The sequence below is a fragment of the Eupeodes corollae genome, chromosome 3 (assembly GCF_945859685.1).
Source record: "Eupeodes corollae chromosome 3, idEupCoro1.1, whole genome shotgun sequence".
NCBI lineage: Eukaryota > Metazoa > Arthropoda > Insecta > Diptera > Syrphidae > Eupeodes > Eupeodes corollae.
The window spans coordinates 81,085,350-81,106,990 of NC_079149.1; the positions used below are offsets into that span (position 1 = coordinate 81,085,350).

At 35.5% G+C, this 21,641-nt stretch overlaps 1 protein-coding gene across 5 annotated transcripts; it reads left to right on the forward strand.

The window, feature by feature from the left end:
• The first annotated feature begins 261 nt into the window (after window positions 1–261).
• Window positions 262–20,634, forward strand: LOC129949618 (fatty acid CoA ligase Acsl3). Of its 5 annotated transcripts, none has more exons than XM_056061187.1 (12): window positions 262–365; window positions 2,929–3,064; window positions 8,922–9,360; window positions 9,419–9,625; window positions 9,693–9,852; window positions 15,288–15,462; window positions 15,527–15,666; window positions 15,733–15,905; window positions 19,687–19,796; window positions 19,861–20,014; window positions 20,083–20,358; window positions 20,423–20,634. In XM_056061187.1, the coding sequence occupies exons 2-12, from the start codon at window positions 2,930–2,932 to the stop codon at window positions 20,575–20,577; spliced, it is 2,124 nt and encodes a 707-aa protein (XP_055917162.1). In that variant the 5' UTR covers window positions 262–365; window position 2,929; the 3' UTR covers window positions 20,578–20,634. The 5 variants fall into 5 exon arrangements, with proteins under 5 accessions (XP_055917162.1, XP_055917158.1, XP_055917161.1 ...); XM_056061183.1 differs by having other exon boundaries at window positions 310–589; XM_056061186.1 differs by lacking the exon at window positions 262–365 and adding an exon at window positions 736–879.
• Window positions 20,635–21,641: the final 1,007 nt, after the last annotated feature.

Sequence of the window (21,641 nt, forward strand, 5' to 3'; positions counted from 1 at the left end):
AAATAACTCGAAGCAACCTTTACCCACCGCCAACTAAGTTTCTCAGTGCCGTCATTTTGCAGCCTCCAGCATGCACATGAAAGTATTGTTAAATATGACTAAAACGTAATGGCTGTCATTGTTTTCATGCACGCTTTAAAGCTGTCGCGTAATTGTGATTTGGACATAATGACTGCTGTTGCCTGAGTTCAAAATTATGGAATGATGATTGGAATGCTTGTTATCTCTATACATTTTTTAATGTATTTAAGTGGAAATAATACGTAATCGTAGCTAGTGCTTCAGTTTTTGACAAGTACAAGGTACAGCTCAGCTAGTCGTATGCGAAGTCGAATGCGTATCGTAATGTGAGCCGTGAGTTCAAGGTCAATTATAAATTTTTAAAAAAATTCTTAAATAGGTCGAATGAGATTATTTAAATAGAACCTATGCATTTCGCCGCTAAATTGAGAAATAGTTTAGTTTAAAATTAACACTTAAGCATCGTGTAACACAAGTTTGATAGTGTTTTTCATAGACATAAGGCGAATCCATCGATTGTTTGATTTTTTCGAAGGAAAATTTGGCAAATAAAAAAGAAAATAATTAGGTTTGTTATGAAACATTACATTCATATAATATACTATATTCTATTTGTGTTACTGTTACTGTTAATCGCAATTTATATTTTTTACAAAGAATAACATTTTTGTTTTTTAACACTTGTGCGCATTAAACTGTCAAATGAAATGAAATTGGTGAAAGATTTAAAGTCAGTTCAGTCGGTTGTTCAGAGTCAAGTCAGAGTTCTGTTCTGGTGTGGTATGGTATGATTTTACCATTCTGGTCTTTGGTGTGTGTTTTCTTTTTATGCGGCGGATCAGTGGTAGAGCCGTAGAGGTACAAATCAATTTTATTTAATCTTCAGTCTGCCGATAGAACAAAAACGAAAAAAAAACACGTTGAAAATGATAAGATAAGTCAATTATCGAAGACAATTATCTATTTGTGTAGCTGTTCTTGAGTTTATTTCAATTTTAGTATTTAGTTTTGGTGTTGTTTTGCTGTTCAGTGTTCATTCGCTCCAGTTTCGGTTCAGTGTTTCTGTTTGTTTTCTTGGATGTTCATGTAACACAGGTATATATAAAATTTTCGTTGTGCTTTTCACATCATATACGGCTTTTCCAGATTTATCGTATGATTTTAGTTAGGTATCTTGTCGTTGGTTTGTGGAGGCGGTGTCGGCGACGGTAGTGGTGGCACGGTACGGCAATGAGTGGAGGTTACTGCTTTATGGTATCCATATCCACGTTTTGACGCAATATAGTTTCCTAGTTGGCTACGAAAATCGTTTAAATTAAAAAAAAAAAGTATCTATAACAACAGAGACTAAAATAGAAGAGGTAGTCGAGGGCATTAAATGTGCGCCACCACCACAACGTGATGACAATTTATTTTATTATTATAATTCGATGCATTTTCTTCTATTCCCACAAAACGCTACAACTAGAACCTTAGGACTTTGTACATTAAATTGAACTCTGTTACCCCATTTAAATGTGTCTGACGGACTAAAATTGTATCATTTTATTACATACATGTGATAAGTGATTGACTTTTCTTATTATACAAAGTAATACTAATTCTCTGTCTTAAAGATTCTCAGAACGAAACACCTGATCATTGCACCAAAATGATATGACTCACTGTGCCTTGCTTGTGTCACTGATTGCAAATGCGACTTATCAACAGTTTATGGGTAGCTAATCATATTTTTCTCATGTTGTTTGTTATATTTATATACAACAGCAACAGAGGAGATAAAAATGTTGCTTTATCTATAAATTTTTTATTTAAATACATTTTAGTTATTTTAAAATGATTTGCTAAGTGAAAATGAACTTTGTATTTTCGTTTTCTTTTTGAGAGTGTTATTATTTAAAGTTTTGTGCTTTCATTAGCGGAAATTTAAGCTCAGTTCTGCTGAAAATTGATTTTTTATTATATATTTTAACTTAACTTAACTGTCGTGAAGGTTTTTTAAAATACTTGACGTGCTATACTAAGTAAAGAGAAAAGAACAAAATTAGATAAGAATGTCCAACATAAATAACTTACCTTGGTATCAAATTTACTTAGAGCCGTTTGCTATTAGGAAACTGAAATACCTTAGCAATTATATTGTGTTATGTGTTGAATTTAAGTTTGAGCAAAATTTGAACTTAAATATTCAAGTTTTGTTCCAGCAGAAAAAATTAAAATAAATAAAAAGTAGAAATATCCAATGGAGCAATTCATGATGCTTAAAGACTTTTATGTACATCTGCATATCTCCATCGTGTTCCATCCTTTGCCTTGATTTGTATTTGTTTTTCTCGGTCATAGGTTTTTCAAAATTGATTTTTTCTGATTGTTTATAATTATTTGTTCCCAAATCGATTATCATTCGGTAGGAAAATTAACAAAAAGTGCAACCTTTTAATTTATAGGCTTAGAAACTTTCAGCGCCTGTACTAAATTTATAACCAAAAAAACGAAAAATAATGTATTCTTTACAGGACAATCAAACAATTTAGATACCCAGCTTATTGCACAAATACAAAAAGTAAGGGTATAAGAACAATTAAAGACAGCAAAAGTGTTAAAAAACAAACGCAAGATAGTTTTTATTTTCAGCAATAATATTGAATTCATAATCATAATCAAACTGTTAAAGCAAAAACACCGACTTGACCTTGATGCTACATGAACAGTAATTACACATGGAGTTGGATTCTATCCTTGTCTTCGTACCGTCCTTTTTTCTTCGGGATTTTATTATTTTTCTTTTCGAGAAAGGATAGTTATTTTTTGAAACTAAAACTGATGTGTTTTGGAAAAAAAGATTATTCTTTAATATAACAATTCTTTAATAAATAATTTAATTAAATAGTCTTAATTTATTTTTAGTATGGATAGTTTCTGGATTCAAGGTGCAATAGGAGCGATTCACGTGATATCGTTTGTTTATGATATTGTAACATTACCTGTTTATCTCGTCTTACAAAGACCATGGAAACGAAGACAGGATGCCAGGAGAGTAAAGGTATGTAGAGTTTTATTTTTACTAAATAAAATAAAATACAAAAAATAATGTAGAAGTGAAATGTGGTATACTAATAATTTGAGATTTATAATCATTGATGCAAAGAGTTCACTTATAAATCATTTTTTTTTTCTGATTTCATAATTTTGTTTTATATTGTTGCAATCAAAGCCAAAATACAGTGTATCAAAGTAAAACTCGAATAAAACGTTATAAGTTTCTTTTCATCTCTTAATTTTTGTGTTAAGCACTAAGAATATTGCAGGTATCATCAAATCATTTAACGTAACTTATAAGTAAATAAATTGGGTGACGCAACAGTGTGTCTTACAACTCTAAACCTTTCCTGTGCGAGAGTAATTTTATCATGGAAGAAGGGGACCTACAGTTTTAAACCGAATCTGAACTGCTTATTTGTGAAAGCATTAATTAATCTTGGCAAATTTGTTAATTCCTCGCCAGAAGCTTTTTTATAATTTACAGGCACTCAAGGGGTTATTAGTACCCTTTATATGTTTATATTTAAACACAGTGTGAGCATTAGAAAAATAGGGAAGGATTTAAGAGGAGATACCGATGCACATTGGTCTTAAAGTTCTGAACATCAAAATGGGAGGGAAAAACAGAATTGGCCAAAGCATTCCACATTCTCGATGTGCGATTTAAGAAAGCATCTTTATAGTTGAAAGTACGCCCGAAATTGAGCTCAAGGGTAAACTGATGAGCATTCCTGGAAATGCGAGTATTACGGCTAAATCGTGTAAGGGGTGGAATGCAACTAGCTAATTCAACAGAACATTGTTTGTTAAAATATCGATAAGTCAACGAAAGGCATGACAAATTGCGGTAGTGTTCTAGCGATGTAAATGTTTCGATTATAGTTCTATCGCCTATCATTTTTAAAGCTCGTTTTTGTATTCTATCCAAGAGATTTAAACTTGTTTTAGGGGCACCTGTCCAGATATGCGAATTATTTTCAAGCTTTGGACGGATGAAGGCTTTGTAAATTACAGCCAGATCAGAAGGGTTGAAAAATTTCTTGTACCGTTGGAGAAATTCTAAGCACCTGGCAACATTTTTGGCAATATCAAATACGAGGTGTGTTTAAAAAGAACACGGAATTTTCGTTTTTTTTTAAATATTTATTTATTCGTTTACATCAATTTGGTCCCCTACAAAATAGTCCCCCCAGATATAATACACTTATAGCAGCGTTTTTTTCAATCTTCGAAGCACTCTAGATATTCACTTTTTGATATGTCCTTGAGGATTCTCAGCGATTCGGCCTTTAATTCTTCGATCGAGGGAAAACGCCGTCATTTCATGGGTCTCTTCAACTTTGGAAATAGGAAAAAGTCTAGTGAATATAGAGTTTGGGACATGACTACGATATTGTTTTTGGCCAACAAATTACGAACAAGCAACGACGAGTGAGCAGGTGCGTTATCGTGGAGCAAAAGCCAGGTATTATTTGTATAATAAATCTTAGCGTTTTTTCGGATTGCTTCAGGCAAACGTCACATAACTTCAAGGTAATACTCCTTATTAGCCGTAAGACCTTGTGGTAAGATCTCGAAGAAAACAGTAAGCAAAACCTTCACATTTGATCGAACTTGACGTGCTTTTTTCGTTGGTGACGTTAGATGCTTCCAGGTGGACGATTGTGCTTTGGTTTCGATACTCAAAGGGATATATTACCCTTATTATGTAGACACAATGTGAGCACTAGGAAAGGGAGACAGGGGTTGAAAGGAGATTTCGGTGCACATTGGTTTTGAATTCCTGAATTCCACATTCGCGTAGTACGGCTAAAGAACAAATCTTTATACTTGACAGTACGACCGATGTTGGGCTCGAGAGTATATTGATGAGCATTCCTAGAAGCGCGAGTATTACGGTTGAACTGTTTAAGGGGAAGAATGCAACTGGCTATTTCTCTTGAGCATAAACCGTTAAACTAACGATAAAAAAGACTGAGACAAGAAATTTTACGACGATGTTCAAGTAAATGATCCTATGATGGATCCCAGATATGGGAGTTATACTCAAGCTTTGGATGTATATAAGTTTTGTAGATAACAAAATGATCAGAGGGGGAGAAAAAATTCTTGCATACCATTAGAAAATCCAAACCTCTTGCGGCTTTTTTGGCGACATCGCGTATGTGATCGTTCCACAAAAGGTGGTTGGTGATAAGCATACCGAGAATATCGAGATGTTCAGTTTCCTCGATGCAAGTTCCATTTATGGATAATGACTTGGATCGTCGTTGACGTCATTTAACAGCTCCTGAGCGCTGTTCATGCGATTGTTTTTTTTGTCAAACATTGTGTAAACAAGCAAAAATCGCCGAGCTCATAAAAACACGTCGACTTTAGCAACTACCACAGACAAAGTAAACAGTAAATATAGCTGAAAATTTCATCATACTTTAGGGACATGGATACCAACACAATACAAAACAAATTTTTGACCGTCGGACAATCCAGGCCCGCAAAATTTAAAAATTCCGGGTACTTTTTGAACACACCTTTTATATGATCATTCCATAAACGGTGATCTGTGATACACATACCCAGTACTGACAGTTGATTGGTTTCCTGAATGCAAGTGCCACTCATAGATAATGACGTCAGGGGTGTTTTACGCTTGAAAAAATCGTAAACTGCACAGACAGGGATTGTAGGCATGGCATGACAATCCTACGCTCTAACCATCACACCACGGGTACGTTTTAACGTAACTATAGATTGAGTCGGATAGTCATTATTTGCCTTGACAGCTTTTAATTCTCAAGGCTTAGATTAAACTAACTTCTTAAAGTACGAAGGTGGTGGTATTTTGGACCATTCTTCCGCTCACATTCAGCCCTATTCTGCTATTCACGTAGATCGTATATTCGATTCAACCACTCGTTTCCCTTTCACACTGCCTTTGCATTCTGCTATCCATCGGGTGAACTACATTATCCCAAACCTATTTGACATTCAAATAAACAGCTGTTCATGTAAAAATCTTGGGAATGTTGGATAAATTGTTTTGATTCACACAAAAATTAAGTTTAATCAGTCCACCTAAACAGAATATTTTGTGTAATTTTTGGAGATGGGCAGTATTGGATTTTTGATTTCAATTGTAAGCAGAGGAATAAGAGAATCCTCAAACAGAGAGCTTCGGAGAAATGTTAAAAAAAGTCTTCCTTCCCCTTTCAATTCAATTTAATTCAATTCATTTATTTATTTAATGACTTACACAATAAGATACAATATCTCATTTAATATAGTGCAAGCTTCAAAGAAAATTCTATGATATATTATTTAATGTAAGTGTTACAAACAGAGTTTTACAGAGTTTAACTCTGAACAGTGTTCTGCAACTTATGGATCTTAAGGGTTGTGGTAGGGAATCCCAAAGCCGAATAGCAAAGATAAAGAATTGTCGTTCAGAAACCAAAAACGTATGGCGAATAGGTACGAGATCCGGAGTTCTAGATGAACGCGTAAAACAGACCCTGCTATAAAGGTTGGTAGGTTGACGCATGTAACGAATATTATGAAGTACCGATACTGTTATATGCCACGTTGAGATTTCGCTTCTGCTCATAGTCGCAGTTGCTAAAAATTTCACACCCAAACAGCAAAATTGGAATATGTAGCGTTTTTGCCAGGATTATTCTGATTTTTAACGGAGTGATTTTTTTGTTGCCCAAAGCATGCGAAGGCTTCCATATACCCTACCCAGTGTCAATCTGATATGGTTATTCCAGTTAAGGATTTTGTTAAATATTATACCAAGATTTTTTGCGGAGTCAACGAGTTCGATACTACTATTATTAAGATACACTTTTGGAAAATATGAAGTGTCAACCGCTTTTCTGGAAATAACCAAACATTTTGACTTGGATGGATTTAAACTGAGACCACATTCGCTTGGGACCAGCATAAAATCCTGAACAGATCTTCATTGACTTCGTGTGCCGCATTTTCCACAAGGACCAAAGAAAAGCTCTTCTGAAGCTGAACGTCGTAGGGGGTACATATCAACTGAAGAACTTAATAAAGAATTTGGTAGGTCATTTATGTACATCGAGAAGAATAGCGGACCATGTGAAACACCTAAACTCAGTGGAAGGAAGTCTGATACGTAGTTATTAATAGCAACTGCCTGACATCTTCCCTTTAAGGGCTACAAGTTTTGTAGATGACAAGAAAAAATTTAATTGACTTCGAAGCTAACTACACAGAACATTGTGGTTTACCTTATCAAACGCTGTAGAGAAATCAAGCAAGATAAGGAAAGCTATTTTGTCATTGTCTACCGCTTGCCTAATGTCTTCTCTTACATTTATTAAAGCTGTGGTACAACTATGTTTCGGACGAAAACCGGACTGATTATCACAGAGTAATTTATTATCTTGAAGAAATCTACGTATTTGGAAGCTCATACTTTTCCAAGAACTTTGGAGAGAAACGATAAAATGTTAATATTCTTTTATTTAGCAATAAATTAGTTTTCACTTACATTTTGCTTACAAAAATTAATAAACCCGACATTAAATGAGAAATCCGCTGCATTTTATATGCGGATCTGAATTGTATAGAATGAATGCTTTCAGGTGAATAGAAGAATACCGCGCAGTATTACCGACGTTACCGACATATACAGATTCACTTCGAATGAATAGCAGAATGATGATTAGGGAAAATTCAAGTAAAATTCGCTCCCATGAATAGCAGAATAGGCCTGATTCTTTTGTGTTGCAAGCTAACGTGGTCTTCCAAGTAACTCCATTTTTGATCACATTTATATTTGGTGATTTAATTGTGGTGGGCTCTCAATCACTTTTGTTGTATAGCAACCAGGAACGCACTCTGTTAACTTTGTGCTGGGGATATCCAAGAAAATGTGGTCGTCTATTATTCCTCCAATAAAATGTAGGTTTCCAACTGACGGCCCCCACTGCCATGCTTAACAGCTGCCCTCAGTTGCTTTTCTTTCAGCTGTTCGTTGAGCTTAAGCCAAACATTGACATTACCTTCCGAGCCAATAAAATATTATATTTGCTTTCGTCGCCCGGTAAGAAATCTTGCTTTCAAATACTCGAAATCTTTGCCGAAAATCTCTTTTGCAAATGAAACTATCTGAGTTTTGTTTGTTTGGTAAATGGTTTTTTCGTGGCAACTTGTCCATGGTACGGATGGTTCGTCAAGATTATCCGAATGGTTTCCGAATATGCTTTAAAAAAAAATTAGGTGGCCCAACAGGACCTTGTGACTTACAATTCTCAACCATTCCTGTGTGGGAGTAATGTTGTCAGGGATGGAAGGGACCTACAGTTTGAGAAAGCACTTTTCATGACAAGAATTACTCTCAGAGGATTTTGCAATTCCTGGCAAGAGGCAGTACCCGGGAAAAACCTTTTTTTTAGATGTCACAGGCATGACAGTCCAACGCAGTAACCATCATGCCACGGGTACTAAATTCTTTCTTGCTTAAATAAATTTCGGCATCTTAAGCAAGTTAGGAGGCAATAAATATTGGGTTATCCTTGACGTGTCGAATAATCCTCCTCATCCGCATCATTAAGAATGTCGATACCGCTGGTTTTCATTCTATTTTTAACTTACCCTTATTCTTTTTAATGGATTGCAACTGTGGATTGACCACGATTTACTAATTGTCTGATTTCTCTCAAGGTTTTGCCATACGTAAAGTGCATTTCTTATAATAAAAAGTATATGTTTTAGTTTTACATTGATTCACTGTACACATGTGCATGATTTCAGAATTAGTTTAATATATTATTATTTTATGTTTACATATACAATTACCTACAATTAATATTTTTATTTTCAAGGCAAAAATAGTGAAAAAAGATGAAGCACAAGTTACCTACAGGACAATCGAACCACCACGTGAAGTGCATGTTAAAATGTTGCAAGCCAACATAAGTACACTTGAAAATATGTTCAATTATGTTGCAAAAACTCATTCGACAAAACGTTGTCTTGGAACTCGCCAAATTCTAAGTGAAGAAGATGAAGTTCAACCAAACGGCAGGGTGTTCAAAAAATATAACATGGGCGATTACAAATGGAAGAATTTTATTGAAGTCGAACGCTTAGCATCGTCATTTGGACGTGGACTTCGAGAATATGGCCAAAATCCTGGTACTAATATTGTTATATTTGCCGAAACAAGAGCTGAATGGATGATTGCCGCGCATGGATGCTTTAAGCAGAATATGAGAATTGTAACCGTTTATGCGACTCTTGGCGATGAAGGCGTTGCCCATTGTAATTTAAATCATTAGTTAACGACTTAACAAATTTATTTAAACAAATAATTTTATAGGTATAAATGAAACCGAAGTCACTGCGGTGATTACTACTCATGATTTGCTACCCAAATTCAAATCGCTGTTAGACAAAACACCAAATATCAAAACTATTATTTACATGGATGATCAATTGCGTAAAACAGAAACCAGCGGATTTAAAGAAGATGTAACGCTTATTCCTTTCTCTCAAGTAATTCGTAGTGGAGCTGATAGTAAATTTGGTAAGTACCAAAAGGGTCCCTTATTTTTAGATTTTTAGAAAACTTGAACTTAAACTGTGTTCTTTAGAGGGAGTTCCACCAGTCGCCAGTGACATTGCTATTATAATGTATACTTCTGGATCAACGGGTACACCCAAAGGCGTTTTACTGTCTCATAACAATTTAATTGCAACAATGAAAGGATTTTGCGATGTTGTGCCAATATATCCCGATGACGTTCTCTTAGGGTAAGTTTATTTATTTATTAAACTCATATCTCGAGCCTCTTGCATCGTTGTTATCAGGTGATTTTTATCACTCGATAAAACACTCCGGTCAGTTTATCAAATTCTAAAATTTAATTAAATTATCGAGTTTTCAATCAGGAAAGGTCCAATAAGGCTTCAAAGGTACAAAAAAATGTTTTGAAATAAAGCACGCTATGTTAGTAGGAAATTAAGATTACGATATAAACAAAGTTAAATGATTGTTCGTAAAATATAATCTTTGGACTTTGTCATAATTGATAAGCTGTTTGTTATCGCTATTTTGACCTTATAAAAGTATTTGAATTAGTTAGAAAAATGATATTTTACAAGATTAATGCATACATACATTGATTCAATTAAAAGATATGTATCTACAATTAAAAACAAATAAATTTCAACATTTCAATAACTCAAGTCTAATATTATTGGAAGTTGTTGTACATACTAACAATGTGATATACCCCCACTGTAACACGTGCTACCAATTCAAAGTTCAAATAAACAAGAAAATTGGGTATACGCCATAGTTCACCTTTATCATGAAACAAAAATAATTACAATAATTATCAAATGGACTATGATGTTAACAAAGCTTTTGAAACTCTAAACTAAAGAAAACATTCAGACATATTATCTTCCCTTTGAAATTCCCATTTTTTTTCTTTAAATTTTATGAGTAGACTTTGAAAAGCAAGCAATTAAATCGTTTCAAATAAAAGACAATCTGAAAATTTAAGGGAAATGGGTCAATTTGCTTGTAGATGTTATTTGATAAGAATAATGAATTCTATTAGCCCATCAATAATCTAAGATTTAATATCTTACTGTTGTGACATTAAGCGAATTGTTCATAGCAATAAAACGATGGAATTCTCTACAAAGCATTAAAAGAATTATGGCTTTAGAAGTCTAACCGGGATAAGTGAACAGGAAAACGCACCAATCTGTACTGTATAACGTAGAATGAGGGAGAGTAATCGTTTGACAGTAAAATATTATTAAGCAACATACCAATCGCTACTTGTAAACTGTTGCTAATGCAAGACGCTGTGAGAAGGGCAGGCACTAGGTGGAACAACATCACCACGTGTCAGGTCACAAAAAACATCTGTCCAACACTGGATTTAAAACGGTCAAGGTGCTTGTTATCTCTAAGCAGATTGCATATAAGATCCATAATATTTGTCAAACTGATCCATTGAGCTTAGGAGGAAGCCTCAAGATTCATGTGGTATCACAATGGGCAATTAAACTGGCCTATTTGTGTCCGTTTCCATCTTGGACTAATACATTAGTTCTGAACAACTAAACTAGTAATAAAATAAAATTATCATATAAATAATTATAAAATTGCATTATTTAAATTAAGGCAGATTTAATAAGTTAGATACATATAGCTTAAAAATATCTTTATTGCAACTACCAAAAAAGTCTAATCTGTTGCAAACCGAATTAGCTTCCCTGATGCAACGATATATTGGTTCATTACGAACATGTTCTATGAAAACGATCATGAAACAAAATGAAATCATGAGAATTAATTCTAGGAACGCGTATATATATTGAAGAAAGTAATGGAGGACATTTAATATGATGTGAGACTATGTCCCTGATAAAGTTACTTACTTACTTAAGGTGGCGCTGTGTGAACTAGTGCCTCACCCAACAAACTTCCCCATCTATCTCGGTCCCTAGCTAGATGTCTCCAGTTTCGCGCTCCAAGTTGGGTGAGGTCACTTTCGAATTGTGCGCGCCACCTGATCCGCGTACTTCCTCTACTGCGCTGTCCTGTGGGTGTAGATTCGAAGGTTATCCGGGCCGGAGCATTGGTTTCCATGCGCTCTACGTGACTCAGCCATCTTAGTCGTTGGACTTTTACCCTTCTGGCTAAGTCTACGTCGCTGTACAGCCCGTACAGCTCGTCGTTCCATCTTCTCCTCCTCTCCCTTTCGATGCATACGGAACCGTAGATCACACGAAGAACTTTCCTCTCGAACCGACCCAAGGTGCTTTCATCCTCCTTTGTCATAGTCCATGCTTCTGCACCGTATAGCAGGACGGGGATGATAAGGGTCTTATATAGTAACACTTTGGTCCCTCGAGAGAGGACTTTACCACTCAATTGCTTTCTCTGTCCAAAGAAACAGCGGTTGGCAAGAGTTATTCTACGTTTGATCTCAAAGCTGGTGTTGTTCTCTGCGTTTACAGCGGAGCCTAGGTAGACGAAGTCCTTGAATACCTCAAAGTTACGTCTGTCAATGGTGACGTTTTGACCAAGACGTCGGTGTTGTATGTCCTTTCTTGACGACAGCATGTACTTTGTTTTGCCCTCGTTAACCGTTAAACCCATTTTTGTCGCCTCTACCTCAATACTCACAAAAGCCCCATTGACATCACGCTGAGTTCTTCCGATTATGTCAATGTCATCAGCATATGCTAGTAATTGGACAGACTTTTAAAAGATAGTGTCTCTAGTGTTGACGTTTGAGCTCTGCACCATTCTTTGAAGCACGGTGTTAAAAAAATCACATTACAGCGCATCGCCTTGTCTAAAAACTTTTTTTGATATCGAAAGGTTCTGTTAAGTTGTTTCCAACCTTTATGGAGCAGCGTGAATTCTCATTGGTCATCCTGCACAAAGGGATGTAGACTTGGCTCTATACAGCTCGTCCCTGTAGATGATGTCATATGCGGCCTTGAAATCGATGAAAAGCTGGTGGGTGTCGATTTGGTGTTCTTGGGTTTTTTGCCGTAATGTGAATATTTGATCAATTGTAGACTTGCCTGGTCTAAAATCACACTGATAAGGACCTATCAGGCTTTTGACGATGGGCTTTAGATTTACATATTACGGCAGAGAAGATTTTATAGGCGACGTTAAGTAGACTGATTCCTCTATGGTTGGTGCAGTTTAGAGGGTCTCATTTTTTCAGAATCGGGCAAACATTATTATCGGATAAACATTATTTCAAAATATATACGACGACTTTCCAGACTTTGTGTTCCAAATAACTTGCACCTGGTTTTATAAGGTGGAGTATCAATCCTCCAATTTAAAAAATGCATATCTTGTAAATTTCCTTTGTACTTTTTCGATTCGCACACACGAGTTATTATAAGTTGAATTCCAAACCGTACAGAAAACCGTAAAGAATTAAAAAGGGACTTGAACCCTAGCATTTGATTGGATTTATTGATTATGTAACCTATTTTCGGTAAGAAGGAAATTTATGTATCTAGTACAACTCCTAGATCATTTTTCTGAACCACCCGTTCTATTTTTGAATCGTTAGATTTAGATTTTTAAGTGGAACAAATCTACGTACAACTTCATTAATAATGGATAAAAAAAGATTCATTTGCATTACTCAAATTGACTTTTGAAATATATGAATTCCAAGGAAAACAAGAATCGAGAAAGGATATTTATTATTTACACACAATATGTTTGAAAGTCGCATCTAGAATAAAAAAATTGCAGCATCTAAGGTAGCTAGTTAACAACTTACTCCGAAGATAGTTCCGACTAGTAGGTTAAAGGTGGATAGGATAAAATAGGCTATAAGCTCCTTTCCACCATTCAAATCGCTGGGCCCTGATGCTCACATCTACAGTGGTCTCATGCCAGAAGTGTTATCTTCTACACAACATGCGTAATTTAAATGCAAAAGTGTAGAAACGGACTAAAATTCCACAGTCAGGGATCGAACCCAAGACCTCTAGCAAGACAGTCCAACGCACTAACCATCAGCAATTGTCAGACCATAGCCCACTTATGATAAAAAGGTAGGTTGAAGTGCGTAAGAAAGCCTCAAAAGGCACAGAGTCTACAGAAGTAAATAGGAAACAATGTGAGCACAAATTACATGCACCCCATATGTACTTCAATAAACCTTTTAAAAGTTTAAAACGGATTCTGGAGTAGGAGCAGGTTTATTCTTTGAGATACTTACTGTTGCCAACTTCTTCTTCTGATCAAAGCAGCGTCTTCCAAGTCGAGGTTTTGGCAGTGACATAAGCTGCAGAACAAGGTCTCGCCAACTACTTTAAAATCGATTTCTGTCACAAGCAGTCAAATCGAAGCTTTTAAATTAATGTCGCCAAGAACGTACAGTTCTTAGCCCAAAGCATAACATTACTCTCTGCTGGTTACCAGATCAAAGCGATTTACCTGGAAACGAGAGAGCTGAAGAGGATAGGTACAACACTAAACCAATTCAATATAGACTTAACTTTGTTCACCCCATCCTGTTAATAAAAACGCATCATTGATAACCTCCAAGAAACTAATAAAAGATAGAAATTCAATGAAACCTGTGCCATTGCCTGGAAACTATGGCTCTAAATCGACAAAAGGAATTCCGTTCCACACTAGAAATAAATTCTTAGGCAGACACTTCTTCAATAATCTTGAAAAACTCAAAGATATTCCAGGAAACAGATTATTATGCCTCTAAATGGCTGGAACAAGACAATCGATAGATATATAATCGAATGTATATAATCATTTATTTTTAGGGAAGTTCAATACTTCATGGTATCACAATGGATCTACATTGATCTAAGTGTAGCGATAATGTCAGCAATCGCGAGCCCATCAACCTAACCTAACATAAGGTAGCTATGAACTTCACTTAATTTTTGTAAGTTCTAGTCTGCATCCCAACGTTCGCTCGCTAGTCGAAGCATATTTTAGTTTGCGACGCTTTGCTTGAAATCCCTCCAAAATGTTTTGTCCAATTTAACTAAATTAAATAATAACCAAAATAAGTGTGGATATTGTTTTTGAGTGTTCAAGCACGGATAAGTGTGATTTGTCATAATAAGATAAGGCATAATACTATCAGGTTGGGAAAGATAGGGTCGACAAATTTTATAATTGGAATTTAGAAAGCAGTCACATCTCAGTAGCCAGATTTTTGTCGACTATAGAGTAATTTTTAATTTTACATCTTATGAAAGACAAATCAAATGGTAGACAAATCTTTTTTCTCTCTTCTATCACCTCAATGTTGCTTCAAAAGCGATGTATTTTTTAACGCTTGATTCAGCAGAAATGAATTAATGAAACACTTTAAGTACCATTTTTGTCTGCTTGGTAAAGGTGAAGGCTAGTTATGCAATCAACAAAAAGTAGCTATTATGCATACCTATTGAAAGTTTGTATTTGTGGCCCCGGAAATGTATAATGTCGTATTCTCGAAGTGTGGAAATTTGATGGGAAAAAGTTACCTTAAATTGAATTGGTTCTGTTACAAGATGAGTTTTTCCATCAAAAAGCATACAGAGATTTTGTTCTGTTAGCACCATTTTGCAATCTTGAAAAAGAATTCGGGGATGCCAAATAATTGTAAACAAATAATATTCAAAGCATAGAAGATAATAATTAGAGAAATATTCGTTTTTTTTTTTAGATTCCTACCACTTGCTCATGTTTTTGAACTTCTTGCCGAAAGTGTCTGCCTTTTAACCGGAGTTCCTATTGGCTACTCAACACCTTTGACACTAATCGATACCAGCAGTAAAATAAGGAAGGGTTGTAAAGGTGATGCAACTGTCCTGAAACCCACGTGCATGACCACAGTACCGGTATATATATATAATTTGCTATAAAAAAGCTCTAAGTTTTGTATGTTCAGTATTATTGTTTTAGCTTATTTTGGATCGTATAACTAAAGGAATCAACGACAAAGTAAATGCCGGATCACCGTTCCAAAAAGCTCTGTTTAACTTCTGTTACAATTACAAAGTGAAATGGTGTGCACAAGGATATCAAACACCAGTTATTGATAAGTGAGTAAGCTGTTTTCTTTCGAGTTTTCATTTCAGTTAAAATGTTTTTATTTTTTTGGATTATAGGTTAGTTTTTAAAAAAGTGGCTAAGCTAATGGGAGGAAAAGTACGAATAATGATGTCTGGTGGTGCTCCACTTGCTCCTGATACCCATGAACAGATAAAAGTCTGTCTTTGCGTGGACCTAGTTCAAGGATATGGTTTAACCGAAACAACTTCTGGAGCAACAGTAATGGATTGTGAGTAAAAATGTTTTTAATGCATGCATTAGGCATCTACCAGAAAAGAAAGTTATTGTCAAAAATATGGAACTCAAGGGTTGAGTTATTTATTTCAGAGACAAAATCTAAAAAAACGCTGAGAAACACCACGAAATCTTTAGATTCAAAGATCGTTTTCAATGACAATGACCATGAATAATGAATAAAACCAATTTGTTTGAGTTTGCTGCTAATTCCATAATAAATAATGTCATGACTCTTCCTTTAATTGAAAGCATAACCGATTGAATCTTCTATCGCGTTCTTGCAGTTGCTAGAGTATTGAAAAAACTCGGCATTGAGAAATCCATTAGCCCAGATTGTGTGGCTAACTTACTTAAGGTGGCGCTACAGTCCGAGGCGGACTGTGTCCCCGACCAACATGCGTCTCCAGCCAGCTCGCGCCCTAGCTGGCTGTCTCCAGTTTCGCACGCCAAGTTGGTTGAGGTTTTCACCCCGCTGAGTCTTTTAAAGATGGTGATTTTAGATGCGCGAAAAAGGACTTTACTTCTCAATTGCCTTCTAAGTCCAAAGAAGCAGCGATTTTCAAGAGGTATTCTTCGTTAGATTTCAGCGCTGGTGTCGTTGTCTGTGTTAATAACGGTGCCTAGGTAGATAAAGTCTTTAACTACCTCAAAGTTATAGCTGTCCATGGTGATATTTTGTCCAAGACGTCGTTGTACAGTGTCCTTTTTTTGATGACAGCATATACTTGGTCTTGCCCTCATAGATCACTAAACCCATCTTCTTCACTTCCGTCGCAACGCTCAAAAACGCTCCAATGACATCACGCTTTGATCTTCCGATATCATCTCCGTATCCGAGTAATTGGATGGACCTTTGGAAGATTGTGCCCTTTAGTGTTGACGGTTGAGTTTTGTACAATTCTTTCCAGAACGATGTTGAAAAAGTCGCATGACAGTGCATCGACTTGTCTAAAACCTTTTTTGACATCAAATGCATCGGTAAGATCTTTTCCGACCTTGATAGAGCAGCGTGCATTCTCCATCGTCATTCTGCACAAACAGATAAGTTTAACAGGGATGCCAAAACTAGACATTGCTCTGTAGAGCCTTTCTCTATGGATGCTGTCATACATGGCTTTAAAATCGATAAAGATATGGTGGGTATCGATTTGAAGTTCCTGGGTTTTTTCCAAGATCTGAGGTGGTGTGATTATTTGGTCGATAGTGGACTTTCCTGGTTTGAAGCCACACTGATAAAGACATATCAGGTTGTTGATGAACGGCTTCAGACGTTCACATAATACGGTAGAGAGGATATTATATGCAATGTTAAGGAGACTCATGACTGATGATTATGTAGCTCCTTTTGTTTTTAAAGGAAGTTCGTCACAGCATAAGCTTTTCAACCTGACCTACTGTCTAGGTTAACCCTAAAAGTGGCGAATACACCCTCTCCTCTAACTATCGCCCAATTGCACTTACGGTCTTATTTCAAAGGTCATGGAAACATTGATCAATCATCAGATAAAGAAATATCTTAAAGAACGGAAGCTTCTGAAGGTTTTTCAGTGGTCATCTCATACTTTATCTGACTGAATATTGGAAAAAAAATCTTTACATCGATTAAAGGAATTTAACCTCTTTTATCGAAATTCATTGATTAAGGATCGAAGTTTCTCTTCTTTGTTGAAAAATTACCTTTGGAACTATTTACTGCAAGTAGTACTGGACGATTTCAAATTTGATTGCCTCAGGACTCCCTTTTGTTTCCGACACTCTTCCTGAATCCACTCAAATGTTACACATGTGATTATTACTCAGATTCAGAGAAAAAAGGTGCTCGGAGTTTTTGTTTTTCTGACCCCTGTGCCGAATACTTTCCAAACTTGAAATTCTCTTTGTGTTTGGCGTTGCTCTTATCATTTTCTGGGTTTCTAGCAGGGGTATCAAGTAGAAAACCGGATGTACTATTTTGAAGCTTCCCAACTTAGGTCTTTTCTTAAGGGATAGACTAAGCCTCTAGGTTTGCAAAAATCTGGAAGTAAGCCATTGTAGCAGAGGTATTTTTGGAAGGATTTTTATTGCATGTGTCTGGTCTATATACCTCAGCGATGGAGAGATGTAAAGGTAGTTTTCATTCTAAAGATCTAAGACCTATTAGCCTGTCATCATTCATTCTCAAAACTCTGGAACGATTGATTGATATCCATGTACGTAATAGCACTGGGAAAAGCAAAGGGAAATCGGTAGAAATAGCCTTGCACACTCAGATAAGAACTATCGAATACTCCCTAGAGCAAAAGAAATATACTATGGTGGCCTTCCTGGATATTGAGGGCGCTTTCAACAACGTTGACACATCCGCTATCACTTCTGCTATGACGACCCTAAACGTCGAACACCCACTCTGTGAGTTGATTAATCTAATGCTAAAAAGCAGGATCATCAATTAATCAATCATCAATTTTTGTACGAAAATGTCTGTCGGTCGAGGCACACAATATAGTGGTTAACGAACTTCTAATATCCCTTGAGAGGGAAGGCTACAGAGTGGTTGCTTATGCCGATGATGTTGCTATCGCCGTCATAGGATAACATCCTAATACACTGAGAGAACTCCTCCAAAACGCACTTAATATGCTCACTAGATGGGCTGATCACTGCAGACTTAGTATTAATCCTCAAAAAACAGACTTCGTCCTTTTTACACGGAAATACAACAAGTTATTGTACATCCTTCAATAAAAGATGTACCACTAATTTTTACCAATGAAGCCAAATATCTTGGTCTGATATTGTCCAATCAGCATCTTATTCCGCCGTTGGAGATGGCGCAGCAATTTAACATTCACCTGTGTTGGGTGCCGGGCCACAGAGACATGACAGGAAATTGTATAGCCGATGAATTCACTAAAAATGGAATCGTCATACCTATTTCACCTAAAAGGGAGAAGATAGGTATACCGATAGCTACATGTAAACTTCTGCTGGGAGACTACTCTTTTGACAATCCCAATGAACTAGCTGAAAAGGATATCAAATATCTTCTTCGCTCTATAAAAAGCTCAAAGTGGTTCGACTAGTAAGAAGTAATTCTCTAGATTCATGTGGTATCACAATGGGCCTTTTCCTTAGGCTTAAGTTTGTGGATTCTGAATCCGCAACCACTTCAACCTAACCTAACCTGTAATGCATGTGGTATTATTTTCTTTCTAATTTGAAATGTATGGCTTAACCAACAGTCACTGACAAGGCCAAATGATTATATCCTTTTATGACAAATGATTATATCGATTTATGTCCTGTGAGGTATTCTCCTTGACACATGGTCGATGGTCCCTTTTATTTTATCGGGTTCTGCACCTAGAGGATTGGTCTTTAGTTAAAAGCTTCATCCTTGTGTCGAATCTTCACCACGCTGTAAAACCCCAGTTGATTCACGTAATTATCCGAGGTGACATCCTGCAGAATATTAAATTATTTGCTTTTGCTTAACATTTTTTTAGATTTGTTTGGCATAGTTAATGTCCCACGAGTAGCTAGAGAATGTTTCGTTCGCCAAGTCAACCATGGTTATACCAGATAATAGAAACATAGTCAAAAATATATTTACCGCTTCTGTTCTATTTTCAAACAATCGTAACGTCAGGATCTCAACTTTTTTAAAATTCAAGCTTAATAATTAATTTGAAGTTAAGACCCGTGTTTTTCTAAAATTAAATCCAAAACTAATATAATAATAAATTGTTTTTGCATAATTTCGCTATTTTAATTTTAAAAAAATGTACTTTTAGATCGAGATATGTCGTATGGTCGTGTTGGAGCACCACTTACAATGTGTGACATTCGTTTGGTTAATTGGGAAGAAGGAAACTACAGAGTTACAAACAAACCATATCCTCAGGTAAAAGATACAATAATTCAGACTTATTTCTTAAAGTAAAATACTAAATGCATAATTCTTACAGGGCGAGATTGTTATTGGCGGTGATAGTGTGTCATTGGGTTACTATAAGCTTCCATCGAAAACAAAAGAAGACTTTTTCGAGGAAGACGGAAAGAGATGGTTCCAAACGGGAGATATTGGTGAAATGCATGCTGATGGCGTACTTAAAATAATTGGTAATTTTATTTCACAACAATGAGAAATATAAATTAGTATTTTTATCTTTTTCTTAAATTATTTTCAGACCGTAAAAAAGATTTAGTTAAATTGCAAGCGGGAGAATATGTGTCTCTTGGAAAAGTTGAGTCGGAACTTAAAACATGTCCTATTGTAGAAAATATTTGTGTTTATGGCGATCCTTCAAAGCAATATACGGTAGCATTGATTGTACCTAATCCAAAGCATATGGAGGATTTAGCCGCTAAATACGGTATAGTTTCGAGGTCGTTTGAAGAATTGTGTACATCACCTGTTTTAGAAAAGGCTGTAATAAAAGAAATTGAAGATCATGGAAGGAAATGTAAGTTTTATAATAATCTAAAAACCAAAATTATTTAAAAATAAACATATTCTTCGAAATTTAGGTAAACTACAAAAATTCGAAATTCCTGCCGCAATTACACTGTGCAAAGAAGTGTGGTCACCAGATATGGGCTTAGTAACGGCAGCATTCAAACTCAAAAGGAAAGATATACAAGACAAATATCAACACGATATCAACAGAATGTATGCTTCGTGAAACTGACTTTAAAGAGTTATAATAAAATTCAATATAGCCTAAAAACTTTAATTTTAAGTTTATAGTTTTTGTTTTTTCATTGTCTCATATTAAGTAAAACCTTTTTTCCCATATTTCATGAGGATTGGATTTTGTTTTTTTTTCGATTTTTTGTTTTTCATGTCTTATCTTTCATCTGTTCTTTATTTTGAAATTAAAAAGTGCTAGAAAACATTACTAAAAATGTATCAATATGTGATTTGGAGAGAGAGAGAGATAGAGAGAGAGTGCAAGTGATGAAGTTATGTTTCTTATGTTAAACTCCATATTTAAAGAACTAGGATTTGATTATCCAATCAAATGTCCAAAATTAAGAATAAAAACCACTAAAAAAACATCATAATTTCAAGAGTGAATTCATTATTTGCATGTAAAAACATATTTTTTGGGCACTTAGAAGAAGGATGTTAACTGAGTCTCAAAAATCGAATTTACAATATGTGTGCCGGTTTTCATTTTTAATACAGCCCATCTTGAGTATTAGATATTGTACGCTCTTTATCGAAACCCAACCGTTACCTTTCGTGGAAACAAAGGTACAAGATACATTTGATTGAATTATGTACAATTCTGCATACTTCGAGCTTTCCGAGACGTTAATGCATTTGATAGTGGTTCAAAAATACACTGGCATAGTTAACATAGTTTTTAGCTATTTCCTCACTGTTTTCCTCACATTTTCCCAAAATACACAATTTATAGTTCTCAATTAAAAAAAGAAGATTTTTGAACTGTTTTTATTCCTGTGACGGGATTAAAAGGAATAAGTCGTTTTTTTTATCACTTTTAACTTATTTCTTCAAAATTGACAAGTTTTTTAAGTGATAAGTGCACTTACACTTCACAAATAACGATGGTAGTATCAGTTTCACGTAACGATACATTGGAATATCCTTATGACTCATAGTGCACACATTTGCCGTTAGTGATGCATATATTTAAGGGAATGAAATTTCGAATCGGTAACTGTATCGAGAAAAAATAAATGGTTATATTTTTGTGACGCGAAATGTAAAACGGCAATT